The 14,423-nt window shown below is 37.4% G+C and overlaps 1 protein-coding gene across 2 annotated transcripts in view; it reads right to left on the bottom strand.

Moving 5' to 3' along the window:
• Positions 1 to 14,182, bottom strand: part of PROSER1 (proline and serine rich 1) — a 28,568-nt gene extending 14,386 nt beyond the window's left edge. The window contains exons 1-3 of one of the 2 annotated variants that reach the window (XM_069064628.1): positions 13,675 to 14,171; positions 5,090 to 5,155; positions 2,681 to 2,749 (exon numbers count right to left, since the gene is read on the bottom strand). In XM_069064628.1, coding sequence (XP_068920729.1) covers positions 2,681 to 2,749; positions 5,090 to 5,155; positions 13,675 to 13,719 — 180 coding nt within the window. In that variant the 5' untranslated portion in view covers positions 13,720 to 14,171. Of the gene's footprint in view, positions 1 to 2,680; positions 2,750 to 5,089; positions 5,156 to 13,674 lie in introns of both variants that reach the window. The other variant, XM_069064630.1, reaches the window with a different exon arrangement.
• Between the last annotated feature and the right edge of the window lie 241 nt (positions 14,183 to 14,423).

The following is a 14,423-nucleotide window of genomic DNA, read 5'->3' as shown; positions in this document are numbered from 1 at the left end:
GGCATTGCTGATACAGGGGGGTAAGTAGATGGCTTCTGTTTTAGTACATGATATTTGTACTCAACAAATCGTGTTATCTAGGAAAGCCACCTATTGTCTGACACTCAGCGTTAGATTACTAACTTCAATAATACCTAAGATTTCTTGGCGCTCTGAAAATACGGTGTTTTTAAAATATATATATATATATATATATATATATATATATGGCAGCTAGGTGGCACAGTGAATAGAGCACCGGCCCTAGAGTCAGAAGGACCCGAGTTCAAATCCAGCCTCAGACACTAGACACACTTACTAGCTATGTGACCTTGGGCAACTCACTTAACCCCAAATGCCTTGCCTTCTCCCCTCCAAAAAAACAGAAGACATCAAGAACCAGTGGAGTTTATAAAATTTAAATATATTATAATTGTGTATTATAATATATTATCTTATATAACAATGTATTATATACATAAATAAATATAAATTTAAAAACTGATTATCTCCAGAGGCCTGCTCCATCATTATATAATGAAAGGGGAAAACAAAAGAAAGAGTCCCACAGAAAGTTATTTGAGTCACTTTGCAAAGATTTATTTAGAGCAAGAGTTCTTAACCTGAGGTTCCCCAGTCTTGTGGTACCTCTCCATTTTCTATTATCTTTCAAATCTCATTGACAGTGGCTCAGCGATCACTTCTGCCAGTTTTTTCAGGATCTGAACACACAGTTCACCCAGGTCAAGTGTCTTAGATTCATCAAGGGAAACAAAGTGCACTTTTACTATGTTCTTACTTATCTTAGACATCAAATCGTTGGTCATTTTGTTCTATAATTTCCATTTAAAAGACATTCTCCTTTGCAGAGAAAACTTAAACAAAATAGGAATTGGACAGCTAGCTCTTCCATTTTTCGGTTATTATTTATCATCATCTCACCCACTCCAAGCAAAGGTCCTACTCCTTGGATCTTCCTTGTACTACCAGTAACAACCCCACCCACACACCTTTATATTGTCCTTAAGTTTCCCTTGCCAGCCTCAGCTCATTTGGGGATAGAGAATTCCTGATTCTTTTTATAGGACCATACAATGCCCTTATATTTATTTTTTAACTTGGTTTTGCTTCCATCTTCTGCACATTTCTTTTAAAAATCTAAGCTGGTTGGTAACTTTCCTGTGTATCCACAGAAGTCTCTTCAGATAAATTCAATTTTTATTCTTAATGGAATTGTCCTTTTTGTCTTCATATTTAGAATATCCTTGAGCTTCTTCAATCTTTCCTTATACATTTTATATCATCTTGACACATCTTAATGCAAAAGAATGCCACCTCTTTCTTCAGAACCTTTTGACATCATAAACTATAGATGGAATTTCCATCATTTCTGCCCCAGTAAGTAAGAATCAGGTCCAGAATAGAATTTCCCCTTGTTGGATCTATAACATTTTGAAGCATGAAATTATCCCTAATGTAAATCAAGAAGTTATTAGATGTTCTGTTTTTCATGGAGAATGCCAGAAGATGTCTAAAACTACTATATCATGCCTCAGGGCCAGGCTTGGGATCCACTTCCTAAATTCCTTATCTATTATCCTTCTGTCCAAGTGGCTCAGTGACTTGCCTTGGTCTATAGTATATGACCATGCCATTTTGATATATCTCTGTTCTGATCTGTACCCTAATACTTTCCATCAGTTATCTCTCTCCACTTCATTTCTAAACTCTTACATGAATATCCCTTATTACTATACAATTCTACTCCACCTACCAGCTCCTTTTACCCATCCCATTTATTTTTATGAGATATCCCCATCTAGAATCATAGTCCAGTCAAGGGCCTCATGCCACCAAAATGAAATGATACCAGAGGTTAAATGTGTTCCCTGGCATTAGCTGTCCTCTTGCTTAATCTTGGGCTGTGCAGGTTTTACCACTAACTCCCTGTTTGGATTGGTTTTTCTTCTGGACACCTCTGGGTACTTCAGTTGCTATTTTTCTCACTTCTTTGTGGCCCTCTCTCTAGTATCCATCAATGGGGGCACAGAGAGGTATTCTTCCATGCCTTTGTTCTGTTCAGTTTACAGCTCTTTTGATTAAATTAGCAACACACTTGTTACATACACTCTACTCAGTCTTTGTTAGGGGTGCTCCCTTCTTTGCTAGTAATCTGTCAACCCCAGACTGTAAGCTGTGAGCCAGAATCCAAATCAGTGTGGTGTCAATACTGTCTCCCCTATGCAGCTGAGTGAGATGGTCCAGTTCCTTTCCTACTCTTCATCATGACACGATAGAACGCAACGTTGGACTTTTAAGTCCAGAGGGCACAATTTAAGTATAGGCTGTGCCACTGTTAGCTATAGAGTCTCATGGAATTTATTGTACTTTCTGGAGCTTCGGTTTCCTCAGCTATATAATGAGGGTATTGGACTAAATGGTCATTAATATCCTTTTCAAGTCTAGTAACATGATTCTAAGACTTCATGTAGTGTATAAAAAGTAATTTCAATTGTTCTGAATAATAGTCAGCTTTTTCAAAATGGGCATCAAACAAATTTAAAGCCATCTTGCCTGATACACAAGCTTTCAAACTAGCTGAAATGAAGAAAACAATGGAATAACTAGATGAGATAGTATAACAAGAAGAAATTTGAGTCATATGTTCTCAGAAAAGAAAAGAGTTAAAGTGCACACTTACATGTTGTAATGCTTTCACTGCCTTCAGCTGGGGTTCAGCCCAAGAAAAGTATCTCAGCAATTCAACTACCTGAAATAAAGGATAATTTTACTCGTAAGGGTCTAAAGCAAAATCAACTATCTTTGAAAACATTTTCTGTGCACGTTTTATGACTATTTCTATACCATTTCTACTGTTTTCCCTGGTCAGACTAGGAGGTATAAATAAAGTACAGGATATATCAGAAAGTTCCTAATTCCAAAAGAAAAATGGTTGTTTATTACTGAGATGCAATGTCAGTCATATGTTCAAAGACATTTTAACTAATAATGACTGAATGGGGAAACTGCATATAAACATTAAATAAATGCTGGTGAAAAAAAAGGTTTTAATCAAAGACCAAAGATAAAGAGACTTTGGAACAAAAAACATTTTGGAATCAACGGTCTAGTTCAAGGGCCACAATTTGAACTAGTGAAATAGAATGTATGGCATTAATACCAAGGTCTATTTCCCCAAAAGCACAAGCAACAGGTGTATTTTTCAAAAAAAGGGAGAGAAGCACCACAGATTATCATTTTCTTTTTGGAGGGGGGTAGGGCAGGGTGGGATTATAACACTTGGAGCAAGAAGAGGTGAAAAAACTCTTTGTGATATCAATGTTGAAAATGGGTTCTTCATCAAATTAGGATAGTTTAAATGAAGTTAAATCAAGAGGGACGAGTGCAATAGCATTACCATCACTGTGGCAGCATAGGTGTTCCAGGGGAGATAAGAGTGCTGCAACTAGACCTGAAGTCAGGAAGACCTGAGGTCACAGACTCTCACTAGCCTATGTGACCCTGAGCAAGTTACTGAACCTTCATCTGCCTCAGTTTCCTCAATTGTAAGATAAGGATAATAATAGCACCTGCCTCCCAGAGTTGTGGGATGATATCTGTAAAGCATTCAGCACAGTGCCTTGAATAGTAGGTGCTCAATAAATAAATGTTTGTTCCCTTCCCTTTCCTCATCACATGACCTGGTCCACAATTCCCTTCCCCCTTTACCTCTCTTTAGCCTATGAGTACCTTGATAACTAGTTCAATTGGAACAATGCTTTAACAGTAAAAAACCTGGGTCCTACTTTTAATTTGACAATTATTTGTATGACTTTACGATACAATCTGGTTTTTCTGCACCTCATTTTCTTGTGCAGTATTATCTCATTCTTATCAGTCACTTGGGGAAAGAGCTTGAACAAATCAAATTAGTGAAGCATTTTTGGTTCCTTGGAAGAAGGCACTTTATAAATGAGATCATAAATATGCATTCTTCTAGGTACTTGGATGGTAAGAATGCAAACATACACCTTTTAAAAAGGTCACATTGTCAGTACAGTAAAAGCCATCATTTGGAACCTGACTAATCAGAACACCACATAATCTAGCATCTTAATAAAATCTTTTATCTCATAAACTACTCAGTCAGCGTTGGCACACTTTGAAAAAAGTCAGATAATACTCAACTGTCTTTGATGACAACTAAATAGGATATATCTATAGGGAAAAATAAAGAACTTTTCCTTAAAACTCTACATTTATAAAAAGTAGAAAGCTTTTCTGAAAGGATTAAAAAAATAAAGTTTGATTAGAAATTAGTTTGTAAAGGACTTTCTTCTAAGAAGAAACTGGACAATTTATTAAAGCAATAAGGTTTGGTTATGAGATTATTGAATTACCAATCTAAGGTTGACCCAGAATTATTAAAGAAGATAAATCTTAAAGCTGAAATCAGTTCTTTTCCCCTGACTTCCCATACATTCCTGTCAATAAAAGAAATAAAACCCCCAAAATGAAGTTCTCATAGGTTTAAAGTTCAAAGGGAAGTAACAGAAAATATTAAAAATTCTTGAGGAATGCTAGATAAATTAAGTTCCAACATTTGCTACTCCTGGAATACTTTTTCTTTACTCAATCTATACTTCTCTACTCCTTCCCAGAGATTTTCTTTTACTAAGCAAATCACAGGCTATTTCAGATTTGTATTTCTATTAGTGGCCTAAGCATGATTACTGTAACAAAAACTTTCCAATTGATCAATATAAACCAAGAGATATTTCCAGATAATTTTTGCCATCTGTGTACCTCCCTCAAAACCTGATAACTGTGATTAAACTATGTTATTAGGCTTAAAAATATTAGAATAAGCCTGGGAATTGATAGAAGTCATCTCTATTCTACTCTAGAAGTGAGTTTTGATACCATAAATTACGCTGCTTCTAATATTGCATCTCCCAACAAGATGGAAAGAATTTTAAAGGTCTCAAATAAACACTGCAGTAAATGAACCGGGGGCTCAAGTGGTCTGAAGTATTAAGATCATTTACGTGATAATATTGCCATGAAAACAGTTTAAATGCTAAAAACAAACAAAAAAACTGAACAGTACCTGTTCACTAGAGAAGTATCCGTGCACATACTCAATTGCTTTTAATTTGTATTCTGTCAAAACGGCCTAAAAAAACCAAACAAACCACACACAGAGTTCTGTTAAGTACTGTTGTTAATAGCACAAACAATAATAAGCATCCATGAAAACTGTCCTGTAAATTATCATTGCCTATGGCTTGGTATCCCTGAGCAGTAGGATCACACAGAAACTCTAGAGTTGGTAGGTCATATAACAGTATCAATAATAACAAATAGCATTTAGATAGTGATTTTTCAAGTTTGCAAAGTACTTCACAAATATTCTCTCATTTAATCCTCACAATGACCTTGTGAGGTAAGTGCTGTTGTCATCCCCATTTTACAGTTGAGGAAATAAGAGGTAAACCGAGTTATGAAATTACTTACAGCTATTGAGTATCAGAGGAAGAAGGATTTGTGCTCAAATTTTCCCAACACCAGGCCCAGTGCCCTATGTACTGCACCACCTGGTGGCCTGACTTGTACCTGCACAGGAATCCCCCACCTACAACCACCCTATGAGGTGTGGTTCAATTAGCTTCAGTCTGAAAACCGTTGGTGGCATGGAACCCATGGCTCCTTCAGCAGCTTTTTCTTTTTGATAGCTGTGATAGGAAATACATAATTATATCTAGCTGAAATAACCTTGTTGAGAGACTGCTACCCACTTCTTATTCCATCACAAAAGCCCCTTTCCTATTTCTATAACCTATTCCCTAAGCTTGCTAGTAATGGCCCACTAGAACTAGGCTAGATCCCAGGCTAAAGTTTCAAAGCTCTCATCAGTAGAATCTCTCTCAAATTCTGATCATGTGACCTTTACAAATCAAAACAGAACAATTTGAGTTTATGTGTATTCTCAGAATTTGACTATATAGACTCTAGTTGACTATGAAGATTTGTAAAACATTTGTCTGAAACTTGGAATGCAAATTCCCACTTTAAAATAGTAGGTGGTGGATGTCATAGAGTTTAAAAATAGGCTTCTATTGACTAGCCTGGGAAAACAGAAAATCATATTTTAAATGGTTATGGTAAAATGAATTTTGAATTAACAATCACTAGATTGCCAAAATGTTTTGTTTGTAAGAGTGTTTTATACCTTTTAGAAAACCAGTCTATCCTACCTTAGCAAACAGAGTAAATACTATTAGTGAATATTTGTTTCTAGTGACATACAATCGCATCATTAGACTTTTCCTAGAAATACACATGGAAGGTCTAGGAAGTGGCAGAACCAAAGACATAAATGGAGATGCCAGCTTGGGCAAAGAGAGGTGTTAGCGTGGGTCACGTATCCTTAGTTACCTAAGGGAGGAATTAAAAAGAATGGGAGACGGACTAGAGTAGTTCTGAGGATAACATAATTAAAAGGTGATCTTTGAGGCGACTAGGTGGAGCAGTGAATAGAGGATTCAGGAGGACCTGAGTTCAAGTCCAGCCTCAGACACTTAACACACACACACACACACACACACACACACACACACACAAAACTAGCCATGTGACCTTGCGCAAGTCACTTAACCCCCAACTGCCCTACCTCCCCCCCCTGCCAAAAAAAGCAAAAAAAAAAAAAAAAAAAAAAAAGATGCTCCTCCTACATTCTTCAACAGTCTTCAGTATCCAGTCAGACAACAGTAGCATTCAAAACATCATGGATTTTTCTACACTGCACATTCACTCAAGCACTCACGCCAACTACTACTTGGTCAGCTTCAACCTACTTTTCTATTCAACTTTGAATTAAGTTTATTAATCAGGTGTGAAAGACAGCATTCATTACAATTTCAAGAATTGGTATTAATGTCTTTTGAGAGGTCATATTCCCTACAAAATCTTTATCACTTTCACAGAACATTTCCCTGCCCCGAAAAGCATGTTATCACTTTTTAAAAAAAGCCTTCCTTAATATATAACTTGGAATTATTCCATACCCAAGCAACGTTAAATACGGTATATATAATATCACGCTATTTCAAGGTCCTGAACTGGGTATCTATCAACAAGTTATAGGCAGGAACATAATACAAAACACATATAAACATGTATTTTTAAAAATCACATACCATACTATGAAAAAAAAAAGCTTTTAAAAATTAATATAGGCTTGGGTTTTCATGTTTTAAGATGGCATGGCATAGTAGATATTAGAGTTAGGTGACTGGGTTTGAATCCTAGCCTGCTACTTTTATTTGTGACCTGTGATAAAATCAATAATATCACCATAGTTTCTTTACCTGTAAAACAAAGGCACTAGACTAGGTTTTCTTAAATGTCATTGCTCAGTGGCCAACAGCCTAGGAGTTAGAAGAAGAACCTGAAGATATCATAGAGTAAAATTAAGAAAGCCATTCTTTTTCTAGGAAGTATGAGTCTGAATAAATTTTCTGGGGTAAATTATAACAATTTTATTAAGGTGGTTTCCTATAAATAGAGCTACAGAGAAAAAAAAGGAGGAAATAAAAATGACAAATTGGATGCTATGGAAGATTGCAGAAATCTGCATCAGGAATATGTAAGAGTCAGTTAAGATTTTCTAGGTGAGAGTAAGAGGTAGAGGTGATATGACCATCACCAACTGCAAAAGTATTGGCTGAACCCAGACCCGAATCATTAACTAAAAACACTTGCCCAAGGAATTAAAAAGAACTTAAATCATCAGTCAAACAAGAACTATGATTACTTTGTTTCTAACGTAAGTATACTTAGGAATTTGTTTATGCTCCAATTCTAATATTTTGAGTCACACAAAAAAAGGCAACTGATTAGTTCCTTAAACATTTTAGACATAAAATCAAGAGATAATAGCTTTTTTATTTCTCATGCCTTTGATCTAAAGAAGCTGGAAGAGATAAACAGATCATCTGGTCAGATCTGAACTTGAACAGGAGTCACTGAAACATTTTGAACAAATGGGCATCCAGACTCCACTCTAATAAGGACAGGGAACTCACTACCTCCTAAAGCAGCTCATTTCAATTTCACAAACATTTATTTAGTGACTGCTATGTCTGTTTTACCAGCCCTCCCTATGAAATGTGAAGTAATAAAGGCCAAATCATTATCTTCAAATAGCTGCCTTAAGACAGGTTTATTAACATCAGATTTAAACAGTTAGTTCAAGATAAAAAAAATTTCACAAGACTATATAGGTTTCATTACCAAATGAATTTGAACAGAATAATTACTACTGGAGTTCAAAGAGCAAAATCTATAGAGGACAGCATGGCTGGTGAAGACAGTGGACAAGAGTAACATGGAGGCAGAAAGGCACATAATTCTGCTAGAACTCGGCTGCAAGATTTGTTTCACTTAGTTTTTATTACTTTCATTAAAGTTATCTCAGAATCTCTCCCCTACCCCAGACCCCCTATCTCCACCCCTTGAAGGTTATGAAATAGTTCTGAGCAAAGGTAAGGGAGAATTAATATCAGAAGAGTACACAGCAATATGTGGGCAGAAAACAACTGTTGCCCACTGAATTATTACAGGAGATAGATGTGTTAACAGAGCATTAACACTGAAGTATGACAGAACTTGAGATATTGGTATTATTACCTTCTCTTAGAGGGAAGTGAAACAAATCTTTTAGCTGGGTTCTAGCCCCAGCTTCGCCAGTTATACAGTTAACTGTATAATCCTTTACTCCACTATACTTTAATTTCCTCAGCTGCAAAACGATGGAGTTGAAGTAGACACTCAGGTCCCTTACAGTTCTAAAATTCTATAGTTACTTTTGACTATGAAATGTCCTTCATTATTTATCAAGTGAAGATCTTACCATAAGATTTCCTGATGTTTGACCTGCTTAGGCCTTGTTTGCTGCTGACTTTCCAAAAGAAGAAACTGTACTACACATTCTAAGTCCTCACCTTTAGATGCAGTGGAATATTGTCTTGATGACAGACACGGAAAAACTTAAAGCTTCTCAGAAGACATATGATGTTTCCCATCAAAACCTAGGTACTTTAGAGTCTACTTTTGTCCAATCTTTCATTTTACATGAAAAAATACCAGAATAGTGAAGTGACATATTTAGTGGTTGTACAAGCCAAAGACAAGAATCCAAGTCTACAAACTTCTAGTCCAGTTTCTATCACCATTTCATACATTTAAGAACTAATTTTTCTAATTTCTCATATTTAGATGGAAATTCACTCAAAGTATTATGTTCAGATTTTGTATAGGGGAAGAATAACCTATACTGGGAAAACAAGTAAAAATCTAATGCTCTACTGACAAAGGGTAGTTATGCGGACAGTAATTTTCACTTAAGTTCACATTTCCTTAATATACTTGATAGGTAAAATATTATAACCATAAAACACAAAGCATATAGTAATGTTAAAGTATGTCTCTGTACTCTAAAACCTCACTACCCATAGAAGAGTTCACAGTACATTAGCAGTGAGATTGGACAGGAAAGCAGAACAAAGGTTTACATGTACTGTTTGGGGCCAAGAATTCTTATTTCTTCCTCAAGTGATTTTTCCAAAGAGATACTTTTCAGTCATTTAATTTCATGGTGAAGCTAAAAAAAATATATATATAAAAACTAACCTGCCTCATCTAGAGAGATACAGAAACATCTCAAAGGGGCATTGGAATTAGAATACACTCTAGGTCCTGGGCTTCACTAAGGCCACTTGATTTCAGCCCCTTGTGAGCCCATAGCAGGGGTGTCTGCCTCATTTTGCAGTTATGTAGTTGAGGGGTAGGGAACCTATGGCCTCAAGGTCACATGTGGCCTCCTAGATTCTTGAGTGTGGCCTTTTGACTGAGTCCAAGTTTTACAGAACAAATTCTTTTATTAAGGGGATATGTTCTGTGATGTTTGGATTCAGTCAAAAGGGCCACACTTGAGGACCTAGAGGGTCACATGTGCCCTCAAGACCGAAGGTTCCTCACTGCTGATGTAGTCCTGCTATAGAGTGTTGAGGTGGTGCAATGAATAGAGCACTGGACCTAGAGTACGAAAGACTCCTCTTCCTAAGTTCAAATCTGGTCTCAGACACTTACTAGCTATGTGACTGGTCAAGCCACTTAACCCTGTTTGCTTCGGTTTCCTCATCTGTAACCTGGAGAAGGAAACTGCAAACCATTCTATTATCTTTGTCAAGAAAACCCCAAATTGGGTCATGAAGAGCTGGACATGATTGAAAAATGACCAAACCATAAAAATCCTTCTAAATCTTATTATATGAAGTTTCTAACTTCCCAATATTCCTGAAGTTCTTTTGTAAAACATTTGTTTGAAACTCAATTTTCCTACTGTACCAATGTTGTATCAAAATAGCAACTGACATTCATATGGTATTAAATGGTTTGAAAACTTTTTACAGGCTTACAAAGTATTTTATACACATTATTTCCTTTTCATCTTAACCTTATGAAGTAGTACAAACCCATTTAACAGATGAAGAAACTGAGGCTCGTGTGTTTAAGTGAGGTGCCCATATTCACTTCGACTAGGTATCTGAAGGCAGGATTTAAACTCTGGTCGGTCTTCATCTCAAAATCCTAGACTTGTTTCACTATTTAATAATGTTAGGCCACCTTACAACAGTCTATGAAAGCCATGATGATGTTGATGAAGCTGAGTACTAATAATGAGCACTAAACTGACTTCTGGGTTCTGGCAACAAAGATCACAGAAAGTTTGTCTTAATTTTTTTTTAATCTCCCTGACTATATACTTTCTATTGTTGCTCCATGTACCCAGAGCTTTAAGAGATTTACAGATCTGGAGTCAGAAGGGAACTCAGAGACCATTTTACCCCAAAGTCCTCATTTACAAAAGAAACTAAACCCCAGGGCGGTACACCAGCTTCTCCAAGTTCACACAGTAAGCTTCAGAAAAGGGATTTGAACGTAGATCCCCTGACTGCACACTACTTCTAAGTCCCTCATTCCACTAGCTTGTTTCCTACAAAGTACTTTTCAAACCAAATATCCCCAAACAAAACTGCCACTTTCTTTAGATTCCCTTGAAATCCTTAGCTGAAATCACCTGTAAAATCTAATCATGCTTTGACTACCTGATAGCCTGTTACTCATTTTCATTTGCTAGCCTGGCTCAAGCTGATAGCTCCAATTTTTCACTGCCTCTATCACAAGTCTATCCCCTGTAAGATAGTAAGCACCCTAAGGACTGGGCCTATCTTTTTTTTTAAGGTCTCAGAACTTACACTAGTCTTGAAGATGACAGGTATATAATAAGTGTTTCTTGCACTAGACTTATTGAATACTACTACTTTCAAAACCCATAGATTATTTCTAAAAACCCAAAGAATTTTCCTCACAGCTCCTGTGTCAGCAACAGTCAGGAGCTTCAGTAATGAGAAGGGGAGGAAGAATAAGTGTGGATAAAAATTAAACCTTAACATACATGAATTATTTGTAAAAAAAATGCACAGTGCTTTAGGATTTGCTAAGAGCTTCTCACATCTGTCTTGTGAAGTTATTATTCCTATTTTGCAGATGAAAAAAGAAGTTGTGTGATCATGGGCAAGTCATTTAGTCTCAAGATATCAAATCTATCCACCAGATGCCTGCTCATACTTTAACTCCAGTGCTACTTAAACTAGTCATTTGTGTAAAGTCACTCCTCTCTAGCCAGGTTAAACTCTTTGGGGGACCCTCTACCCATTAATATTTTCTAACCCCCCAAGACATCAGGCATCCAAAAATATTTTGATTATAGAACACTTAAAAATAAATACAATTCTTTCTTGAAAAAAAAAAAAAACTTGAACTTTTCAATACATAAACTCAAAGGTAGTCCAAACAAACATCAAATATCCATGCTTGAATGAATAAAACTGATTGGTAATTAGCATATCAATTGTTCATAAAGGAGTACTTCCAAAGAACTTCTTAAGACAGTGAGTTCTAGCAAAGCATTTACTTGGCCAACTTATTTGAATTACAAATTCTTTTTTTCATGGACACAGAGAAAGAGGCAAACTTAGGTCTAATCAACATCAAAATTATCATGGATTCCACATTAGGTGGAATTGAAGTCAATAATGTTTTTACTGTAAACTTATTTTAATTGGTTTCAAACAAAAAAGTCAGCTTGCAAAATAATCTCCAACTCTGTGAATTAATATTAATATGACAGACTTGCATGAGAAATATATTTTAAGTAAAAAATCTGAAATGAACATGAAAACAGAAGACAGATCAAAGGATCCCAATAAGGTTAGCTCCTTATAGGGTCCAGGAATTTAAAACCAAAACCAAACTTACAAGTCAAACTCTATTCAAATAAACTTTAAATCTTTCAGGTCCAAATGTCTTGTAAGCTACTCTATGGAGGCAGCTAGCTGGAGCACAGCTGGTCCTCTAGTCTGGACTCTGAGTTCAAATTCTCCCTCTAGCACTTAGTAGTTGGGTGACCCCCAGGCAAGTCACTGGAACTCCTAAGCCTTAGTTTCCTCATCTGTAAAATGGGTATAATAACAACACTTCACCAGTTAGGCATAATTCTAAGGAGTAAACCTCAGCAAATTTATCTTTTACCAGCTATGGAAAATATCAGGGAAATTCTTTTTTTATAACATATTGGGATAATTTCAATTAATTTATCTATTTTTTTCCTAAGGAGTTGAACTACTGTATTATGTTTTAAAATGATATCTTTAACACTTTGTTGTACCCGAAAAACTTAGTTTCTTCTGATTTGTGACAAATTGCCAGGTAAAAATGCCCTAGATAGAAGTAAATTTCTAGAATTTATAATCAATATCCCAATGTTTCAGTAAACAAAAGTAAATATACTGCTGAAGAAAGCACTGTTCCAATAAGTTAACTGGGATACTAACTTTCCCCATCAAAACAAGACACAATTTGTTTGCTTTTTTTCTGGTTTAATAAGCAAACTTGACTTGATCTTAGAAGTGGGAAGAGAGCTTCCTGAATGACAAATGGTATTAAATAGTTGTGCTGCATGAGGACTTAGAGCATTATACACTGTTAGATAATCACATTTAAGAACTCCTCCCAGGTACTAGGCAACTATTAGTTTTGGAGACACTGTCTCCCCAAAGCTTGAGGGACTCCCTGGAAATGAAATAAGGCGGACTCTACTCCACTTAACTTTCCTTTCCAAAAAGAGCTATTAAACTTTAGATATCGATAAACTACGGAGATATTTGTTAAATGGAACTGTTCTCGGAGGTGGTGAGGGATACTGGCAAAAACTTTAGGGATGTAAAATCAGAACATATCAACAACACATATGTGTGTAAATATTCAAGTCTGTGTACACTTGCATGTGTATATGTAGACTTATTCACACGTGTGTACATACATGAACACACGCATATCTCACAAGAACACACTTGGACTTTTTTTTTTTTTTAAGAACTTAAGCACATCAGAAAAACACGAGGACCCTCAGCCCAGCTCTCTGATCCAGTAGTCCCAAAAGCTCGGCACTCGAGCGTCCTATCTCCAGCTGGATCAAACCCTTTTTCCGACTGCTTCAAAGGACAATCAATCAGAAAAACACGCTTATTCAACACACTACTTCGAGTCACCAAGAAAGAAGGTTTTTACCTTTCTGATTTCATCCAGCACCGTTTCAAAGGACTTTTTGTCCATCTTGACTGCAGTCTGGCCGTAGTTAGGTTTTCAACAAAAGCATTCGTCCTCACGCGGCTCCGTTTTGTTTTACAAAGTAGCTATGGTTGAGGTATCAGTACAGGACCCCGAAGGTAAGATTAGTAAAAGAAACCCTTAAAAATAAAAGCTGGCTGAAGAAGAAACTTGGGAGAAGGAAAACAAAACGACAGTTCCCTGCAAAGTTTCCCCCAGTTCCAATGACTTGCAGACACGAAGTGGACACGGCGGTGAAGGTCTTATTTATCCCCCCGTGAGTTACGAGCAGACAGCGAGACTGCTACGGAAGAGAGGGACGCTCGGGGCCCGGGGGGAAAAGGGAAGGAGAGCGCGGAGCGGGGAGGGCAGAGCAGCAGCAGCGGCGGCAGCACCTGCGCCAGGGCTGCAGCCCGAGAGGAGGGAGGCGAGGCGCCCTGCACCTGTCCCCGCCTCCGCCGCCGCTGGTCCGTGCGCCCGTCACCGCCAGCCCGGCCCCATGACCGGCCGCGCACCCACACCGCTCGCTCGCTAGCTCACGTCCCCTCCCGGCCGGCGCCCTCTGCTCCACACGCTCCGGGCCGCGACGGCGTAGGGGCTCTCTTTGTTACCAGAACCCGCGGCTTCCGGGAGCGGGCAAGGCTGCCGAACGCCTGGAGAGCCGGATGGAGGGAGAAACCTTTTGGGGCAGGGGGGATCTCGAGCACCAA

This window comes from Petaurus breviceps, unplaced genomic scaffold (genome assembly GCF_028583685.1).
Source record: "Petaurus breviceps papuanus isolate PSGF00001 unplaced genomic scaffold, PetGlider_PUasm1.0 90639, whole genome shotgun sequence".
NCBI classification, from domain to species: domain Eukaryota; kingdom Metazoa; phylum Chordata; class Mammalia; order Diprotodontia; family Petauridae; genus Petaurus; species Petaurus breviceps.
Note: the sequence above shows the minus strand (reverse complement) of the source record. Positions and strands in the feature narration are given on the sequence as shown.